The sequence below is a fragment of the Pelobates fuscus genome, chromosome 5, assembly GCF_036172605.1.
Source record: "Pelobates fuscus isolate aPelFus1 chromosome 5, aPelFus1.pri, whole genome shotgun sequence".
Classification (NCBI taxonomy): Eukaryota; Metazoa; Chordata; class Amphibia; order Anura; family Pelobatidae; genus Pelobates; species Pelobates fuscus.
Genome location: NC_086321.1, coordinates 67,031,671 through 67,054,652, shown reverse-complemented (window position 1 = coordinate 67,054,652; position 22,982 = coordinate 67,031,671). Strand labels below are relative to the sequence as shown.

The 22,982-nt window shown below is 42.1% G+C and overlaps 1 protein-coding gene across 1 annotated transcript in view; it reads left to right on the top strand.

Annotated features, from left to right (window-relative positions):
• The first annotated feature begins 559 nt into the window (after positions 1–559).
• MTMR12 (myotubularin related protein 12) overlaps positions 560–22,982 on the top strand; it is a 92,416-nt gene continuing 69,993 nt past the window's right edge. The window contains exons 1-2 of the mRNA XM_063453958.1: positions 560–691; positions 22,229–22,295. Coding sequence (XP_063310028.1) covers positions 617–691; positions 22,229–22,295 — 142 coding nt within the window. The 5' untranslated portion in view covers positions 560–616. The remainder of the gene's footprint in view (positions 692–22,228; positions 22,296–22,982) is intronic.

Here is a 22,982-nt window from a genome sequence, read left to right as displayed (position 1 = left end):
CAAAACACGTAACCCTTAAACCGTAACGCAGTCCATTTGGTATATTATCTGTATTCCCAAAATCAGGACAAACAAATACATTTTTCACATACAATAGTACAAAACACGTTGGATACTAAATGAGTTAGAGGGAATTACAAATTAAAGAATAATAAAAATAAAGTATTATAAAAATTGCTCCAGCCCTCAAAATACAAAACAGTCCTTGTCCTATTCGTCCAGCTGTGATATGTATTTTTATTTCACATATAATATGTTTATTATATTCTCATGTGATATGTCCCCATGTGTTCCATCACACAATGCACTCCATGTACAACATACACACTGCTACTGGGAATGTCAGAATAGCCCTGCACGTCGCTCAGCCAATCACAACACTAACATGACCTGCTGACAGGGAAGAAAAATAAAAGTTCTTGAGTGACAGCTGATTACACCAATCGTGCCTTGCTTCCTGGGAGCTACTACGAAAAAGAGCCGTTTGTTGGATCTGCCCATTCGCTGTGGTTGCTGTGTGGGCCAATGGGAGTTCGGTGGGCGTGGCCGGTGTATTGCTAGCAGCCTGCGGACGGTTTGGGTGTGCAGTCTGAGGAAGGTAACATAGAGCGGGGACATGCTGGGGCTGGGAGCCGGAGGGGCAACCAAGTCCCCCAAGACGCCATCATTCGTGTCCTACTTAACCCCCGAGGTGAGTGACTGGGGTATTTACTGAGTGACAGCTGATATACACTGTATTAGGAGTGCCCACCGCTGGCAGCACCAACAACTGGATCCTGTCCTACCCTGGGACCTAGTATATTGATGTATTAGATCTACCTCTACTAACAAAACACACACACACACACACACACACACACCCTCTACTAACAACAGCACACACACACACACACACACCCTCTACTAACAACAGCACACACACACACACACACACCCTCTACTAACAACAGCACACACACACACACACACCCTCTACTAACAACAGCACACACACACACACACACACCCTCTACTAACAACAGCACACACACACACACACACACCCTCTACTAACAACAGCACACACACACACACACACCCTCTACTAACAACAGCACACACACACACACACACCCTCTACTAACAACAGCACACACACACACACACACACCCTCTACTAACAACAGCACACACACACACACACACACCCTCTACTAACAACAGCACACACACACACACACACCCTCTACTAACAACAGCACACACACACACACACACCCTCTACTAACAACAGCACACACACACACACACACACACCCTCTACTAACAACAGCACACACACACACACCCTCTACTAACAACAGCACACACACACACACCCTCTACTAACAACAGCACACACACACACACCCTCTACTAACAACAGCACACACACACTCAACCTCTACTAACAACAACACACACACACACACAACCTCTACTAACAACAACAACACACACACACACTACCTCTACTAACAACAACAACACACACACACTACCTCTACTAACAACAACAACACACACACACTACCTCTACTAACAACAACAACAACACACACACACTACCTCTACTAACAACAACAACACACACACTACCTCTACTAACAACAACAACAACAACACACACACACTACCTCTACTAACAACAACAACAACACACACACACTACCTCTACTAACAACAACAACACACACACTACCTCTACTAACAACAACACACACACACACTACCTCTACTAACAACACACACACTACCTCTACTAACAACAACACACACGCACACAACCTCTACTAACAACACACACAACCTCTACTAACAACACACACACAACCTCTACTAACAACACACACACACACACTACCTCTACTATCAACACACACACTACCTCTACTATCAACACACACACACTACCTCTACTAACAACAACAACACACACACTACCTCTACTAACAACACACACACACTACCTCTACTAACAACACACACACACACACACACACACACACACACACTACCTCTACTAACAACACACACACACACACACACACTACCTCTACTAACAACACACACACACACACACTACCTCTACTAACAACAACACACACACACCACCTCTACTAACAACAACACACACACACTACCTCTACTAACAACAACACACACACACTACCTCTACTAACAACAACACACACACACTACCTCTACTAACAACAACACACACACACACACTACCTCTACTAACACACACACACTTCCTCTGCTGCTATTCAATACCTCACACACACTACCTCCTAACGCACACTACCTCTGCTGCCATTCAATACCTTGCACATACTACCACTACTGATATCCAATACCACACATTCTCTCTCACCCCCCATCCAATATCTCTCACAAACTACCTCTACTAACATCCAATACCACACACACTACCTCTACTGACCTTGCACACACTGCCACTACTGACATCCAATACCTTGCACACACTGCCACTACTGACATCCAATACCTCACACACACTGCCACTACTGACATCCAATACCTCACACACACTACCTCTACTGATATCCAATACCTCACACACACTACCTCTACTGATATCCAATACCTCACACACACTACCTCTACTGATATCCAATACCTCACACACACTACCTCTACTGATATCCAATACCTCACACACACTGCCACTACTGACATCCAATACCTCACACACACTGCCACTACTGACATCCAATACCTCACACACACTACCTCTACTGACATCCAATAGCTCTCACACACACACACACACACACACACACACACACACTATATCTGCTGGCATCCAATAACTCACACACTACCTCAGCTGGCACCCAGTGCTTCACAAACACTGCCTCTACTGGCATCCATTACCTCTCAATCAGTACATCAACTGGCATCCAATACATCTCTCACTCAGTACATCAACTGGCATCCAGTACCTCACATTACCTCTACTGGCACCCAGTGCCTCACACCCAATGCTTTGCCTTTCCTGACAATCAGTGCTTTACACACACACACACACACACACACACACACTGTATCTGCAGGCACTCAATGCCTCACACACTGCTTCTGTTGGCACCTCATAACTCTCACACATTTAACTTCTGCTGGCCCCCTATGCCACAAATGCACGTATTACTTCTGCTGGAACCCAATGGCACATACTCACAAGCACAAGCTACTTCTGCTGGAACCCAATGATGCACAATCTACTTCTCCTGGCCTCTAATGCCACACACACTCGCACTCACTACTTTTGGTGGTACCCAATGTCACACAATACTTCTTGTGGTACCCAGTATCAAATGCATGCACACACTACTTCTGGTGCTTCCCAATATCACTCTGGTGGTACCCAACGTCACAGACATGCACACACTACCTCTACCTTTTATTATTAGCCATTGGTTAAATTAGAGAGCAAAATTGTTGGGGTCAAATTATACTGCTGGGCAAAGCATTCCATGCACCTCACTTTCGGACCGAATGTTCAGGGAGAGCCTTTCAGTGATACACAGACAACTTGTTTTCAAATTGGGCTACTACCAGTGTATTAAAGGGATCTTATAGTGCCAGGAAAAGAAAGCAGTTTTCCTGGAACTATAGGGTTAATAGGTCCCCCCCTCAGCCACTCACCTGAATCCAGCGCCGATGTCCCTCGGTGCTGGGTCAGGCTCCGCACACGCTCCTCTCCCGCCAACGTCAGCCGTCACCTAATGTGTGTGTGTGTTCTGATCAGAGTGCACACCTAAGGGGGGATTTATCAAGGCTAAGCAGGTTCAATTTTGGCTGCAAAGTGTTAAATACTGATAAACATTTTATTGATTTGCATGTGATACTTATTTAGCATTTTGTTTCATAGATTTTTTTCACTTACCGTATATACTCGAGTATAAGCCGAGTTTTTCAGCACATGTTTTGTGCTGAAAAACCCCAAGTCGGCTTATACTCGAGTCAGTGTCTGTATTATGGCAATTTACATTGCCATAATACAGACCGGGGGCTGTGGGGGCTGCAGAGCGTTTACTTACCTCTCCTGCAGCTCCTGTTAGCTCCCTTCTCCTCCGCGCCGGTCCGTTCAGCACCTCGGTCAGCTCCCAGTGTAAGTCTCGCGAGAGCCGCGGGGTCATAGTGCGGTTCTCGCGAGACTTACACTGTGAGCTGACAGAGGAGCTGCATGGACCGGCGCGGAGGAGGAGGGAGCTGACAGGAGCTGCAGGAGAGGTAAGTAAACTCTCAGCCAGCCCCCCTCCTCCCCCCATTGAACTACCAATGCCACTGGACCCCCAGGGAGTGAGAGCCCCCCTCCCTGCCATGTATCAAGCAGGGAGGGGGGATGGAAAAAATAAATACATAATAAAAATAATAAAATATAAAAAATAATAATAATTAAAAAAAAAAAAATAACAATATAACAAAAAAATAAAATAATAATTCATAAAATAAATAATGTAACAAAAAAATGATTAAAATAATAATGAATAAAAAAACAATAATCAAAATGCCCACCCCCTCATCAACACGTACACAAACACACACTCACACTTCATTCATATACACACACTGCACTCACACACACACACACACTGCATTCATACACACACACACTGCACTCATACACACACACTGCACTCATACACACACACTGCACTCCTACACACACACTGCACTCCTACACACACACTGCACTCCTACACACACACTGCACTCCTACACACACACTGCACTCCTACACACACACTGCACTCATACATACACACACTGCACTCATACATACACACACTGCACTCATACATACACACACTGCACTCATACATACACACACTGCACTCATACATACACACACTGCACTCATACATACACACACTGCACTCATACATGCACACACTGCACTCATACATGCACACACTGCACTCATACATACACACACTGCACTCAACTGCACTCCTACACACACACTGCACTCAACTGCACTCCTACACACACACACACACTGCACTCATACATACACACACTGCACTCATACATACACACACTGCACTCATACATACACACACTGCACTCATACATACACACACTGCACTCATACATACACACACACAGTGCACTCGCACTCATACACACACTGCATTCATTATATACACACACTGTAAAAAATATTCAATTAATATAATTTTTTTAGGATCTAATTTTATTTAGAAATTTATCAGTATTTCCCACCCTAGTCTTCTACTCGAGTCAATATGTTTTCCCAGTTTTTTGGGGTAAAATTAGGGGCCTCGGCTTATATTCGGGTCGGCTTATACTCGAGTATATACGGTATTTCTTTGGATATGTACAGGGTTATGTAAGAATTGTCAGAAATTCAAAGAGAATTTCAAATTTAAGGCCAATGTTGCTTAAAGAAACACTATAGTGACAGGAATACAACAGTATATACCATTTACTAGTGTTAAAAAACACAGTGGGTTTAGGCCCCATTGGCACTCTTTTTAAAGAAGTAATAAACGTACCTTTATTCCAGCGCCGCATGGGTCCGGTTGCAGCTGGCTTCTCCCGTGCCCCACCTTCTTGGCTGAGATCCTCAAAATTGACAATCTCAGCCAATACAAAGCTTTCCTATAGGAAAGCATTGGGAGGCTGTTGTGCATGTGTGACCAAACGTCGAGAAACTGTAAAATATTCTCAAGTAATTAGGCAATACACTCTGCATTTAATAAGTTGCATGCCTTATAATTCAATCATTATATTGTAAATGACATTCAAAGTGAAATTTGAGGAATGTGTTTTTTAACATTTTTACTGTTTTTTGGAATTTGTCTTCTGCAAAGTTTGTTGCTTGCTTCCACGCCTCAAGGTGTGCCAGACTCATAATAGTTGGATGGTGTAATACAAGCATGTCAAACTCAAAGTGTGGCACGGGCCACATAAACAAGGTTTAAGTTTATGTGGGCTGCACACATACTCACTACAGACACACACACATACTTGCTGACAGACACACACACACACACAGACTCACTGACACACACATACTTGCTGACACAGACTCACACACTTACACACACATACTTTTCATTATTGCTCCTTACCTTATGGAGCCGATGGGGGGCATCTCCCTGGGGTCCTTCCAGCTCCTCACTGCTCCCACGCGCGGTTTAGTGATGCCGGGTGCTGGAATATGACGTCATATTCCGGCACCCTGCTTCACTTCAGTCAGCGCGCACAAGGGAACAGTGAGGAGCAGGAACACTGAGCTCCCTCGCTGGCCCTCCTCCCCGGCCGGGTAAGTGTTAGCAGAGTAGGCACCTGCAATATGGAGAAAGCAGGTGCCTACTCTGCTATAACACTGAGCATGCACTCACGGCTTGCCGGGCAGCAAAGATGGTCCTTGTGGGCAACATGCGGCCCATGGGCCGCGAGTTTGACATGCTTGGTGTAATACATGCATATTAGTATAGCCATATTTTTACATTATTCCATCACAACGTTTTTTTTTGTATAGGCCTACAAGTTAAACAGATCTGGGCAAAATAGGGTGTCATTCAATGAGTATTACAAATGAACATTTTGTGTGTTCTTCCCAGAACCTATAGTACAAAGAAGAGCGTTCAGGTCAAACATTACATGGACAAACTTGGTAGGTTGGCAGTCTTAGGAGTTTACAATATATCTTTTCCCTCAGTTTTTGGACAAGTTTGTTGAATATATATTTATGGATCTCTTGTGGAACTTGGGTGTTTGCCATCTAGCATTCCCTGAAAGTTTTTTTGAGGTTCCATAAGGACACGTGCAATTTAATTCCTGACATTTTGTGGGTGTTAAATCATTTTAAATGATTTGCTACAGAATAATATCATATTTGTGCTATTTGTTGTGGATGAACACACACTTTCAGGGCAGATGGATGTACACTGTTATTCAAAGGTTTGGGGTCACTAAGAAATCTTCTTGTATTCCATGAAAACATACATGAAATGTCTTTGAATAGGAAATGTAATCCTTGATAAGGTTAGACATAATAATAATTGTGTCCTTTAAACATCGCTTTTGTCAAAGAATCTTCCGTGGAAAGAAATTACAATCCTGCAGAAGTTTGGTATTTTGGTTGTCAATTTGTTGAGGTAAAATGGAGAGATTTCACCCATGCTTCCTGAAGCACCACGCACAAGTTGGCTTGGTTGACACTTCTTACGCAGCATATGGTCAAGCTACTCAATAAAGTTTAGATCTGGTGACTGTACTGGCCACTCCATAATAGCTGACTAATTCTATCTAAGTAGTTCTTGCATAGTTTGGAGATGTGCCTTTAATTGTTATTATGCTGTTGGAGGAAATTGTCCCCAATCTAGTGCTGTTCCCAATCTAGGATAGCTTTCCTTCTTTAAAGTCTGTTTTACCCTGCATAAATCTTCCACATTACCATCACCAAAGCACCCCCAGACCATCACATAGCTTTCACCATGTTTGACAGATGTAGTCAATCACTCCTCCAGCATCTTTTCATTTGGTCTGTGTCTCATGAATGTTCTTCTTTGTGATCCAAACTCCTCAAACTTTGATTTGTCTGCCCTTAACATGTTTTCCAACCTTTCTTCTAATTTCTATATTCTTTTGCCCATCTTAATTTTTTATTTTTATTGGCCATTCCGAGATAAGGCTATTTCTTTGCAACTCTACGTAGAAGGCCAGCATCCCAGAGCCGCCTCTTCACTGTTGACATTGAGACCAGTATTTTGTGGCTACTGTTTAAAGGAGCTGCTAGTTGAGGACCTGTAAGGCATCAAACTAGACACTCAAACTAGACACTCTAATATAATTGTCCTCTTGCTGTTGTGCACCGTCTTCCTTCTCTTCCTATTCTGATTAACGCTAGTTTGCACTGATCTGTGATAGGAATAGTACACAGCGCTGTATATGAGTTTGTTTTGTGTGAATTTCTCAGAACAATAATAGAATTACAGATTTTAGAAGAAAGTTTTGGTCTTCTTGAGCCTGTAATTGAATCCACAACTGCTTATGCTCCAGTTACTCAACTAGTCTAATGAAGTCCAGTTTTATTGTTTCTTTAATCCGAATACATACAACTGAGTTTTCTAATGATCAGTTAGCCTTTTTAATTTATAAACTTGGATTAGCCAACACAAAGTGCCCTTGGAACACAGGACTGATGGTTGCTGATAATGGACCTCTGTAGATATTCCATTAAAAATAACCTATATTCAGCTACAATTGTCATTTACAACATTAAAGGATCACTATAGTGTCAGGAAAACAAAGTGGTTTTCCTGACACTATTGTGCCCTGAGGGTGCCCTCACCCTCAGGGTCCCCCTCCTGTGGTGCTGAAGGGGTGAAAACCCCTTCAGCAGCTTACCTTATTCCAGCGCCGGGCTCCCTCGGCGCTGGTGACCTTTCTTCCCCCGCCAACGTCAGCTCCCCCGTCTGACGTCAGCGGAGCCGAATGCGCATGTGCGGTAGTGCCGCGCGCGCATTCAAAGTGTCCATAGGAAAGCAATTCTCAATGTTTTCCTATGGATGCTTTGCGTGAAGGAGGCATAATATGCACCCAGCGTTGCAGATGCGCCTCTAGTGGCTGTCCGAAAGACAGCCACTAGAGGCTGGCTTAACCTCAAATGTAAACATAGCAGTTTCTCTGAAACTGCTATGTTTGCATCTGAAGGGTTAAAACCTGAGGGACCTGGCACCCAGACCACTTCATTAGCTGAAGTGGTCTGGGTGACTATAGTGTCCCTTTAACAATGTCTACACTGTATTTCCGATCTATATGATGATATTTTAATGGATTTAAAAAAAATCAAAAAAAAAATCTGCATTTCTAAGCAACCCCGCTAGTGTGTGCATTCACAGTGACTGTACTGTTTTGTAATTTGAGTATCTGAGACTGTAACTTCTTGCATCATACTAAATTATGGGTGTCTCCCTGGCATACAGACTATTTTAGCAGTTTAACAAAATGAACATTTTTTTTTTTCTATTGGAATTAAGTGGGATTATTTAAAAAAAAAAAAAATTTTTAATTTTATTTATTGAAATAATTTAATAAGTGCTAACATGTTGTGCATTGCTCTACAAATGAGTTAGAGGGTTACTCCAAACACCATAACCGCTTCAGTGATTTGAAGTGGTCACATTGGTAGCAGTCTGGATGTGTAGTAGTCTGCTTGGAATACTGCACATTCAGAAATATTTAAATTTTTGTGCTGGGGACTAGTTACACCACAGCACACGTGTAATTAGGCAGACCGATCAATTCTTTGCATATGTTATGTCTGTCCTCAGAACGCACGGCACGGTGACAACATGCGTAACAATCTTCTGTCTCACCTGCAAGGGGAAGCTTGCTCTCTCCTCCTTCCCTCCCTCCCTCTGTGTGGTGCCTTCGCATGCAAGCATTCAATACAGGTTTTAAAAAAAATAAAAATAAAATTCCCGTCTCCCATTCTCTGCCTTCCCTCCCCATAACAGTTTATTGCACGTGCATGTGCTCTGAGCTGGCAAAGTGGTCCATTCAAAGGACTTCTCTCTATGAGAAGCTTTGATTAGACTGCATGTGTGCAAGTATGATTTTAGATGGCGCGTGCAGAGGAGAGCTGACAGCTTTGTCTGTCGCTGGATTCATTTTTATTTATTTTAATTAAAAAACGAATCCATCGCCAGACAAAGCTCTCAGCGCTCCTCTGCACACGCCATCTAAAATCATACTTGCACACACGCAGTCCTATGAAAGGTTGGAGTTACCCTTTTAAAGGACCACTCCTTTATTGGTGAGTAATTTCCAATTTTAATTCTAGTTTTAAAAAGTAGTGATTTCTATGAAAAACCTGTTTTTTATTTTTTATTATTTATTATTTATTTAGTTATTTTTCTTCTTTCTAATACTATAATTCTGAAACACCTCCCTGGCTATCCATCAGAAGCCTCCAATTATTTCCCTGTTAAGAGGAGAAGGGGTTGGCTTGCAAAGACTGCAGTCATAAGAACATTTGCAAGCTCTTTTTATATATACAGTCAATGACAACAAGAAAAAAAAATGCATGCATGTTTTATTTGAGGTACATCTACTAAATAGTGACCCCCTCTCCCATTTTTCTGGTGGAGAGGTCCTTTAACTAAATACACAAGTCGTTGTAAAGAAGAAAGTTTGGCACATGGGGGAAAAAAGAGGTGAACTTGATTTTCTGTCTGAAGGAAGTAGAGCATAAACACAAAGGAACAGTCTAAGCACCATGTCACTACAGTCTGGTGTAGTAGTTATGGTGCCGGAGGGCCTGGCACACTTTCAGAGTACATAGAACAAATGTTTAAGAACAGTTTGACAACTTGGCTGGCCTGCACTACAGGCGCTTACAGCTCCAGAGAGGACGGTGGTGGGGTCCCAGTGGCCTCCAGGTATGTTGTCAAACTGTTCTTAAATGGTTTGACTGCTTCCTTTGATACTCCTGTTATCATATCCACTACATCCACCTGTTCCTTTAAAAGTGCAATTTATGAAACACAGAGATTGCCAGGTGCAGCAGGATGAATATATATGTGAGTGTGTGTGTGAATGTATGTATGTATACCGCTCTCTTAGAGGAGGATGTGAAGTAGGAAAAGTGCTGACAGTGAGTTGAGATAACCATTAAAGGGACACTATAGTCACCCAGACCACTTCAGCTCATTGAAGTGGTCTGGGTGCCAGGTCCCTCAGGTTTTAACCCTTCAGATGCAAACATAGCAGTTTCAGAGAAACTGCTATGTTTACATTTGAGGTTAAGCCAGCCTCTAGTGGCTGTCTTCCGGACAGCCACTAGAGGCGCATCTGCAATGCTGGAGGCATATTATGCCTCCTTCATGCAGAGCATCCATAGGAAAGCTTTGAGAAATGCGTGCGCGGCACTGCCGCGCATGCGCATTCGGCTCCGCTGACGTCGGCGGGGGCGGAGAGGTCACCAGCGCTGGGGGAGCCCGGCGCTGGAATAAGGTAAGTAGTTGAAGGGGTTTTAACCCCTACAGCGTCAAGGTTGGGGGACCGCTTTGTTTTCCTGACACTATAGTGATCCTTTAAGTGAGGATGAGAGGAATTACTCAGTGTGATGATAGACTTCTGATAGGAAGTAATTTTTCAAGGATTTCGAAAAGGATTGTAGAAATAGTAACCACATTGCAGAAAGCGTATTATATTTTTATTTGATCTAATCTTGGGGTGAAGAGGAGAAACTTAGGACAGCAGCCTGAACGAAGTTTATCCAACAGTTTATGGGACTGTGGGAACGATTGCTTTGGACCTTGCCAAAAGAGAATTATTTCTAACTATATACCCCTCTGATAAATAGAGAAACTGCAGAGTTGGAACATTTTGACAATTCTTCAGATCTAGACTAAAAATAACCATCCTCAGTGTATTGATGCCAAAATATTTTCACGTAAACTGTTTGCGATATGAATGAAAATAGTCACTGTAGACTGGATGGATCTATTTGTCATAATCACCACTTCCTCTTGGCTTGTAAAGCATTGCTCTAAAGTGGGATGGTTAAAGTTTTAGTTTTTTGTCTCATGTGAAACTCTGGAAACAGGAGCCGGCACATTAACTCTAAAATAACATTGCAATTGTGAAAGGTTGCTTTTTTTTTTTTTTTTTTTTTTTTTTTCCAATGTCTACCACCATCCTAACGCCTAACCCGGTAGACCAGTTTTCCAAGTTGCTGTGTTCAGGTGTGGTTATTGAACACAAGGTTTTAAGACGGCTACAAAAAGAGGTGGAGTAAGAAGAAGCCAGAAAAGGGTTATTAGTTTAAGAAAGTATAAGTTCTCTAAATAATGAATGTGTAGAAAGTGAAAAATCACGTGATATTCTGTTGATCCCTTATTTTAGACTGTAAAGAGGCAGTGTGAGTCACATCCAGGGGATGTGTGGCTAGGGCACAAAAAGGCACAAACTGTTCTTTTGACTCACGTAAATCCATTTGAAATCGTATTCCTGTATTTTAACCTATAAAACCTATACACATTTTGCTGCTAAATTGGTTTCACTGTAAATTGGTTTCAGTGTGCTATATCTTATTTATATATTTTTCATTTCTTGTATAGAATGACAAGACACCTAAAATTAAAGGGAAACGAAACAGAACAACGTTAGCTTAACAAAGTATGTGTGGTGTTTTTTTTGTGTGTGTGTACAGATCATGTCTCTGTTTATCTGCCATTTAGGAGTTAAATCACTTAAAGGGACACTCCAGATCCCTAAAGCACTGTGTAAAGAGTGTGCCCTTTTTTCATTTTACAAAAGTGCAGATTTCAATAGAAATTGCAACGTTTATAAAAATATACCTGTAATTAGGTACACTTAATTATACTGGAAGGTCAAGTAAAGGTAGGATAGGCATGCATCATTGGATCTGGCACGTCACACAGGTGCTCAAAAAGGGGTCATCAGCCTGTGTAGGCTCGTGTTTTGGGGTATTTGGTTTATGAACCTTTTTAATTGTTCGTATCTAAGTTTCTGCATGACTGTACCAGTTGAGCTGCCTAGGATGACATGTAGTGTAATGACTTTGCCATCTTTTACCATGTGTCTGATTTGTGTCTGATTTTAGTTGGCAGCCAGGACACGCCTTTGTCTCATAACTGCTCTTTATACGTAACTCATAATTTTATATAGAGACCCTTTTTTAATTTATTTATTTAATAATTATTACCTGCCAGTAACAAACTTGGTTATTAAAAATAAACTAATCAAGGCAATAACGGCAAGTATAAAGGACCTGACTTGGGCAAAATAATAATAATAATAACAAAGTATTTAACCAGGAAAGGTACATTCAGATTACTCTGGTTTCCAAGTACATGGGGATGTTACCTTAGCCCAACATCCAGGGGTTGTTACTATCACCCAATTTAATGGTACTGATTTTATCTACTTGGAAGGATGAAGGGCTGAGTCAACCGTGCCAGGATTTGAACCTGCGACCCAAGGGTTAGAACAGATTCTGCTGATGCATTAGCCCACTGAGCTATTTCACAAGATATTAGGATGAAAAATTTGAAGGGGCACTCTAAGCTCAATGGGTATTAAAGCTCAGTGTAGGGGCCATTGTGCAAAGAGACTATGCGAGTCATCCTATGTTTTCTGTTAAAATATTTTTCGTTAAAATGTTTGACAAAGAATGGGGGTCTCCTCAGCAGCCAGAGACCTTCCCTTTGCAGACACTGATAATGCAGAATTTATACTACCACATTATCTATACCAATTGTGTCCAAACTGGAGGGAAGTCTAACTCAAAGCTAATACTGAGGTATTGCTAAAGGACATTTAAATGCCCAGTATATGAAAAGAGAAAAGATGAATAAACAGCCTTCAAATGAGCTAGAAATATCTCTCAAGTATAAGGCATAACATCTCAAGTATGAGGCAACTGCTCAGCCAAAGTCTAATACAAAAGACACCCTCCAGCCCCAGTAATAGTAGCCCTCCAAAATAGACAGGAACAGATAAAGCACTTTGTATCAGTGCTACAATGTTATACACACTAACTAGTGCTATAAGTAACAGTCCTGTATAGAGAGGGCTATCTGGGAGACAGGAATCCCTAGCTAAACTTAGTTCAAATACGGCTCCAACTCCCCATAGCTAAATAAACACCCCAAACACTGTGGAAATGAAAAGTGCAGTGATTATAAAATCATCTTTTCGCCTAACGCGTTTCGGCGCTACAACAAGCGCCTTTCTCAAAGGCTATCTTTGATGATTTTATAATCACTGCACTTTTCATTTCCACACTGTTTGGGGTGTTTATTTAGCTATGGGGAGTTGGAGCCGTATTTGAACTAAGTTTAGCTAGGGATTCCTGTCTCCCAGATAGCCCTCTCTATACAGGACTGTTACTTATAGCACTAGTTAGTGTGTATAACATTGTAGCACTGATACAAAGTGCTCTATCTGTTCCTGTCTATTTTGGGGGGCTACTATTACTGGGGCTAGCTCCTTTGAAGGCTGTTTATTCATCTTTTCTCTTTTCATATACTGGGCATTTAAATGTCCTTTAGCAATACCTCAGTATTAGCTTTGAGTTAGACTTCCCATATAGCTCACTGAGCTCCATTTTCTCCTCTTGGTTTATTAGTGTGTTTATTATTTTTTCTTTTTCTTTTTTTTTAAATATATTCATGCTTATGATTTAATAAATTTATGGTTTCAAAAGAAACATTGTACTCAGACCTATATCCGACTAAGTGTATCCTAGACTCCTTGGTCTTAGGATCACTTTCCTTTTTCTCCTTTGCAGTACATTTTTTTTTTTTTTATTCTTTATTTAATTGTGCGAAAGTGGTACAATTGTACCTATCCTGACACAATAGCGGGAATAGGTATTTGATCAGGCATACACTTGTGTGACATAGAAAAATAACAGGTTTTAATCAGCACTTTTTTGGATATCTACTGCGTTTGATAGGGCATGTCAAAGATTAGATCTGTGTCTGTCAGGTTAAATAGGACATGTCAGTACTCAAGAAAGAGATTTAAGCGTTGGCTTGTGGGTCTGAGATCATGAAGGTGTCTATGCTGGTGTTGAGTGCAGGTTCAGTGCGTTGTAGGCTCAGGCCCTAGTTTTTAATGGACAATATCATGCTAGATCCCAGGATAGGAGTGTCGCCAGTGAGGGTGTTGTAGTCTACGTTTGTAAGCCATGAGGGTTGGGGCGATTTTGCTGTCTCACTGACTGCTCTCTCATCGCTGTGTGCTGCATAACAACATTTGTTTATTGTCAAGCTTTTTACCCCTAACCTTGGGGGCAGTGGGGGAGGAGGGGGTTGATATCTTGCATTTATTTTATCGGGCACGGGCGCCCTGAGAGGGGGTCCCAGTCCATCAGAGGGGTCAGGTAGGAGACCCTATCGCTCAGGTTAAACATATTCTGCATTAGGGTATTTAACTTGTAAACAATTTAAAACCAAGCCGGCATAGTATAGATATCATCTAACGAGGTCAGTAACTTATAGTCACTATGCAATGTCCCGTGAAGTTGTGCCTCCTGCTGTGTTCAGATGGTCATGCGGGGTGTCTGGCTGGTGCCTGGAGCCAGGAGAGCGCTTCCCTCCAAATCTTCCGGTCCCTCAGAGGTTTGTGCATCAGCGTTTTTTAGCCCTAGCGTTGCAAAGAATGACGGGGCTTCCTCGAGTGATGTGAGTGATGTGAGTGTGTGGGTAGTCCCATTGTGTGTCGTTAGTAGTGAGCCTGGCGCTCCCCATCTGTACTGTATGTTAGCGGCCCGTAGTTGTTGGGTCACAGGATGGAGTGAACGGCGCCACTTTAGTGTGGCCCTCGTTAGGTCCTGATAAAAGGTGAGGCTGGAGTCTTCAAACGTCAGTGGGGTCTTGCCCCGCAGTGCCGCGATTATTAGGCCCTTATCTGAAGAAGACACACAGCGTAATATGACATCTCGAGCTGTTTGTGTGGTGGCTCTTTGGGGACCTGCAATCCGATATATTCCATCTATCACCAGTTTTCTTGTCTCCGCCGGAGGTAAAACAGTTGCTAAAAGCGGTCTTGTGTAATGCGGCAGTTCCTCTGTGGTGACACTTGTCGGGATGCCACGTATTTTTATGTTGTTGCGTCTATGGCTATTCTCGAGGGCATTCAGGTGTCGGGCCATGTTATGGTGGGATTTTTGGAGCTGTTGTACAGAGTCTTGTACCGTTGTTAGGTTGGTTATGACTTTGGTCACTTCAGCCTCCGTCGCTTGTACCCGGTCTTTTGTGGTTTGTAAATCCGCTTTAAGTCCTGCTAGTTCCTTCGACAGGATTTTATGGAAGTCCTGTAAAAGTATTTGCAGGTCGTGTTTCGTCGCTGGAGGCGATCCCTCCGGGGGTGCTGGTATCATGGTGCAGAGGTCATTCCTCTCTGCTTGATAAGGCTGAGTGTTTTGATTAGTGGTAGGCTGGGTTTCCTCTGGGGTCAGTTTGGGCCTTGCAGGCCGCTGGAGCATGGCCCCAATGTCTCTTCCTTCTGTCTGTATACCGGCTTTCTGGGAGCGTCGTCCCATGGCTGGCATGTGGATCCAGGGGTTCAGTGGCAGGGGTGCTCGTGGTTCCCTGATAGATTCCGCCGAGGAGCGCCTCCAAGGTAAGTGGTGCGAGCGTGGAGTAGGCCCTGGGCTTGCTTTTCCTCTTTGGTGCCATCTTTTTCATAAAGAATGGCATCTATCGGTGCAGTTCGGGTTCCCGGGCCGGGGTATATGTTTGGAGCGGTAGGATCAGGCTGGATTCTCAAGATTGAGGCAAAATATTAGGGTGAGTGTCGGAGCTGTCAGAAATGGCGTCCGATCAGCTCGGTAGTTGGCTCCGCCCCCCCTTTGCAGTACATATTAATGGTTACCCCCTTCTTGGATATGGTCTGGACACACTCCATTGTCCCTGTTTAAGGGATATTTTCTTTTTCTGTTTCAAACTGGAGGTATGGAGTGAATTGGAGAACTGGGGACTTGTTGGCTTTAGTAGGTGATGCATTAAATATTGGGGGCAAAAACAACAATCAATCAAAATACTCCAATTTAAAATTCATCTGTGTGTTGCAAATCTTCAGACATTAAGCCACCATCATCACATGCAGAAACCCACACAGTGCTGGCCTTGTAAAGTACCCTGAACAAATCCCACCTGCTGCCTAGCACCTACAGTACTCTGGCAGCAAGCATGGCAACCTACATCCTGATTCCTGTCATATGAATACTCACAAGAATGCTGTATGTGGTGGTGGCTGCTTGGCAGTTGCACTGTTTGCCAGTCCTTCAATGCTGTATATGAGATTAAAATATTTTACAGGATACATTCTGCTATCCTAAGGAGCATAGGTTTTTGGGGTGTCTGGTATACCTCCCAGTATTGCAGATCACACAGGACAGTCCAAATCTGGAACCTCTCCTCTGCCATTCCTGTTATTCCAGTGGTCTGCATCTTGAAGACCAATATCTAAAAAGTGCAAAGCAAGCACTTTAATTTTTAATTTTTTTTTACTTACCCCCTTACTCCTCTAACAGTGGGGACAAGGACTAAATTATAGTTTTACAGCTATAGTGTCCGTAATACACGTTTCTATTACCGAAACTATAGGAGTGTCGCCAGTGAGGGTGTTGTAGTCTACGTTTGTAAGCCATGAGGGTTGGGGCGATTTTGCTGTCTCACTGACTGCTCTCTCATCGCTGTGTGCTGCATAACAACATTTGTTTATTGTCAAGCTTTTTACCCCTAACCTTGGGGGCAGTGGGGGAGGAGGGGGTTGATATCTTGCATTTATTTTATCGGGCACGGGCGCCCTGAGAGGGGGTCCCAGTCCATCAGAGGGGTCAGGTAGGAGACCCTATCGCTCAGGTTAAACATATTCTGCATTAGGGTATTTAACTTGTAAACAATTTAAAACCAAGCCGGCATAGTATAGATATCATCTAACGAGGTCAGTAACTTATAGTCACTATGCAATGTCCCGTGAAGTTGTGCCTCCTGCTGTGTTCAGATGGTCATGCGGGGTGTCTGGCTGGTGCCTGGAGCCAGGAGAGCGCTTCCCTCCAAATCTTCCGGTCCCTCAGAGGTTTGTGCATCAGCGTTTTTTAGCCCTAGCGTTGCAAAGAATGACGGGGCTTCCTCGAGTGATGTGAGTGATGTGAGTGTGTGGGTAGTCCCATTGTGTGTCGTTAGTAGTGAGCCTTGCGCTCCCCATCTGTACTGTATGTTAGCGGCCCGTAGTTGTCGGGTCACAGGATGGAGTGAACGGCGCCACTTTAGTGTGGCCCTCGTTAGGTCCTGATAAAAGGTGAGGCTGGAGTCTTCAAACGTCAGTGGGGTCTTGCCCCGCAGTGCCGCGATTATTAGGCCCTTATCTGAAGAAGACACACAGCGTAATATGACATCTCGAGCTGTTTGTGTGGTGGCTCTTTGGGGACCTGCAATCCGATATATTCCATCTATCACCAGTTTTCTTGTCTCCGCCGGAGGTAAAACAGTTGCTAAAAGCGGTCTTGTGTAATGCGGCAGTTCCTCTGTGGTGACACTTGTCGGGATGCCACGTATTTTTATGTTGTTGCGTCTATGGCTATTCTCGAGGGCATTCAGGTGTCGGGCCATGTTATGGTGGGATTTTTGGAGCTGTTGTACAGAGTCTTGTACCGTTGTTAGGTTGGTTATGACTTTGGTCACTTCAGCCTCCGTCGCTTGTACCCGGTCTTTTGTGGTTTGTAAATCCGCTTTAAGTCCTGCTAGTTCCTTCGACAGGATTTTATGGAAGTCCTGTAAAAGTATTTGCAGGTCGTGTTTCGTCGCTGGAGGCGATCCCTCCGGGGGTGCTGGTATCATGGTGCAGAGGTCATTCCTCTCTGCTTGATAAGGCTGAGTGTTTTGATTAGTGGTAGGCTGGGTTTCCTCTGGGGTCAGTTTGGGCCTTGCAGGCCGCTGGAGCATGGCCCCAATGTCTCTTCCTTCTGTCTGTATACCGGCTTTCTGGGAGCGTCGTCCCATGGCTGGCATGTGGATCCAGGGGTTCAGTGGCAGGGGTGCTCGTGGTTCCCTGATAGATTCCGCCGAGGAGCGCCTCCAAGGTAAGTGGTGCGAGCGTGGAGTAGGCCCTGGGCTTGCTTTTCCTCTTTGGTGCCATCTTTTTCATAAAGAATGGCATCTATCGGTGCAGTTCGGGTTCCCGGGCCGGGGTATATGTTTGGAGCGGTAGGATCAGGCTGGATTCTCAAGATTGAGGCAAAATATTAGGGTGAGTGTCGGAGCTGTCAGAAATGGCGTCCGATCAGCTCGGTAGTTGGCTCCGCCCCCCCTTTGCAGTACATATTAATGGTTACCCCCTTCTTGGATATGGTCTGGACACACTCCATTGTCCCTGTTTAAGGGATATTTTCTTTTTCTGTTTCAAACTGGAGGTATGGAGTGAATTGGAGAACTGGGGACTTGTTGGCTTTAGTAGGTGATGCATTAAATATTGGGGGCAAAAACAACAATCAATCAAAATACTCCAATTTAAAATTCATCTGTGTGTTGCAAATCTTCAGACATTAAGCCACCATCATCACATGCAGAAACCCACACAGTGCTGGCCTTGTAAAGTACCCTGAACAAATCCCACCTGCTGCCTAGCACCTACAGTACTCTGGCAGCAAGCATGGCAACCTACATCCTGATTCCTGTCATATGAATACTCACAAGAATGCTGTATGTGGTGGTGGCTGCTTGGCAGTTGCACTGTTTGCCAGTCCTTCAATGCTGTATATGAGATTAAAATATTTTACAGGATACATTCTGCTATCCTAAGGAGCATAGGTTTTTGGGGTGTCTGGTATACCTCCCAGTATTGCAGATCACACAGGACAGTCCAAATCTGGAACCTCTCCTCTGCCATTCCTGTTATTCCAGTGGTCTGCATCTTGAAGACCAATATCTAAAAAGTGCAAAGCAAGCACTTTAATTTTTAATTTTTTTTTACTTACCCCCTTACTCCTCTAACAGTGGGGACAAGGACTAAATTATAGTTTTACAGCTATAGTGTCCGTAATACACGTTTCTATTACCGAAACTATAGTGTTCCTTTAAATAAATACTAAGCAGCCTGTATATATTACACTTACAGCATAGCATGGAAATGTCAAATCATTTTTATTTCTGTAAATATTTGCCACTATCTTGTGGTATGCAAGTTTTCTCTGCTGAATTGGTAGCTTTGTGTTGTATATAGTTTTTGTGTGTGTTTGTCTAAATCCTGAAGAAAATCTTGCAGTATAGAGCTCCCCTTACATTATTCATCCCTAATCTGATTAATATTTTTAAAAATCTTTTTTATTATTTGCGTGTGTGTCTTTTTTAGGTTATTTTGGTAAAGCTGTATTCCATTAGCTATTTGATGTAGGCTTAGCTTAAATTTTTCTATTCCTTCTATAAAGCCTTTTTCTCCCTCAAATTTTGGGACTGCATAAAGGTTTCCAATCTTATTGACTTGTTATTGATTCTTAACATGTTTTATTTTGGTATCACATATGTGTGGTTTCTAGGGGATTAGTGCATAGATTGAACTTTAATTAAAGTGTGTGTGTGTATATATATGTATGTATGTATGTATGTATATATATATATAATGTGTGTGTGTGTGTGTGTGTATATATATATATATATACAATAAATACACAAGATCCAGCGCACTCTCCTATCTACTAAACAGCAACTTCAATGTCGACAGACTTTATTAGTCTGTAAAAGTTTTTTTTAAAAACACCTAATCTAGGCAAAAAAAATGGGGATTTAGTTACATTATATGATCATACATTGCATAAGCCTGCCACAACGTCAATGTACCCCATCTTTGGCAGGTCCTACTCTCACAGTCTAATGTCTGCTCTTATGAGATTAACCACTTACTTGGGAAAAAATTCCATCTGAGGCTCTCTGCAGTACAAGGCTAAATAGGGACCTGAGATGAGGCACCTGTAACAGGGAGGGGTGCAGAACCAAGGAGTTGGCTAGACTCCCAAATATATATATATATATATATATAAAAAAAAATAACGATATAACGATTATATATATAAAAAACACAAAACACAAATGGAGGCTCTTTAGTTTTATTCCAATGGCCATTTGAATATAAGCTCACCTGCCACGTCAAGGCAAGCCCCAAAAGGTGAGTCCTACTCTAGCCATTAGATAGGTTAGAGCATCCATTTTGTTTAAATGTACATATGGATTTAGGCCAGAGCGCAGGTAACTTTCTCCTTGATATATATTCTCCAAAATACCAGAGTATTGCAGTAATTAATGATACCTTTTTTTATTGGACTAACATAATTTTAAATACTAACATATTTTAAATACATGCTTTCGAGAATTTCCTCTCTTCCTCAGGTCTGAAGCAATACTGATCAATCTGAAAGAGTTTAACACTTAAGACAACTGATATTAGATGGGGGGGGGGGGGGGGGGGGGGGGTGGATTGAGATGTCCTAAGCAGGAGATGTGCCTGAAAGTGAAAGGTGCAGGTTGGCTGAGAATTGTTCTTTTCATGTTTCTGGTTCTCTCTAGTAAAGGAAAAAAAAATCCTAAAAAATGATTAGTGATGCAGAAGTGGGTAGTATATGTAATTTTATGACTGACAGCCTCTATACCCTGCGATTTCCTTTTCTACATCCTTTTCCTTGTATTTGCTCATTTCTGTTTTCTCACACTCCTCCCTATTGTTCTCATGCTAACTTAGCTCTTATCATCCAATGCAGTTTTATTTTTACTGCATTTTTTTTATTTTTTACAAGTTTGGTATTTTTTCTTGGTTATGGTAATATGCTCAATTTCAACACTACTTTTAGGAGCAACAAACTAAAATTCCTTTGATGCACTGCTCCTGGTGTAGTTGATGTAGTTTCCCTGAGACTCCTGGGAATTTAGACAACGAAGACTAAGCGCCATAAGGATATGACGCATGTTAAGTGCCTATGGCCTCCTAACTGGAAACTGTGGTCTTTGAGTTGGTCAGATTTATCTTGCCTTGAGAATTCATATAACCTTGCCCTGTTAGTCTTAGTCTTAAAATGTTAGTCTTCTTATTTTTACTTATTACCAGCTTTTTAAAGGCACACTAAAACTGTAGGAATATAAACCGTATTTAGATTACAACATTGAAATGTTTGAATAGTAGTATTTTTTTATTTTTAGATCAGCTCAGAATTCCATTATAGTTTGCATAGGCATGGTAATATTCTAGAAGAAGTTTTTTCTAACTGGTATGTACCGATATGTCTTTTTTGTTTACTGCTTTAATTCAACTCAAATCTTGAAAAGATGATCTAGGTACTATTTGTCTGAGCCAACCATGAGTCACTTCAGAAGCATATTTACTGTTAAATAAAATACCGCAAATTCTACAATTAAGGTAACTCTATGACTTTAAAACGGGTGTTCATAAAAACACAAACTTACCTGGACTTCAAAATCTACCAGCATAGTATCCCCTCTATAAAGGCATATATAGAACATCCACAACATTGATAGATTGGCCAGCATGAATCTGGAAAATCCCGAAACTCTGAGTTTAAAGCCTGACGTTTTTATTGTACCTTTAAATATAAATGATGGTAATTTTGCCTATGTCTTTTTTTAAATGTATTTATTTATTTATATTTATTTTTTTATAGGAGATCATTGTAAAAGATGTGCCAACACAGCCACTGCCAAAGACGAATTGTCTGCCACTGCTACAAGGTAAGGGTAAATCTTGCCTAGTTAAGGTTCATGACTAATCAGATCCTAGCAGCAATGCTCAATGTATTTGTTTGTTTGGGCTTGTAGTCTCTTGTCTGGCAACTCCTGGGTAAATTGCTAGGTGCCCTAGTGATGTTATAATCATTGCAGTAATTACTTTTAATAAACAATGTAACATAGCGATTATTATAAATCATTTTATACGCTATATTTTCCATGATGCACAGGCAGGCTAAAGGCGGTTAGTCTATTACCATCTGCAGTGCCGTAAGCAGCTGCTATAACATTAGTTGTGTAGCATAATTAGAATGTCCTTTGATGCTTTGTCTAGTCTTGTTTATATTATTAAACGGAATGGGAGTTCTGAGCAAGATATGAGTTTCATAGCTAAACCTTCTAAAAGTGCTTCTTCTTTATGCACTACCACCACAATAGGATGATGTGTAGCTGATTTATGTGACGTTTAAAAATTAGCAGCAAGCGCATTTTGTCACCTACGTGTATTCTGTCAACAAAAGTTAAAATTATGCTCCCTGTATCTGAATTCGTGTTTTTTTTTTTTTCTGAATGCTTCAGTTTTCGTAAAATACATTTAAAGTAGTGACTACTTTTCAGTAATACATTTTTTTTTTTTTGTCAATCTTTCTTTTATTGAGGCATAAAATTGCAGGGATACAGAATGAAGAG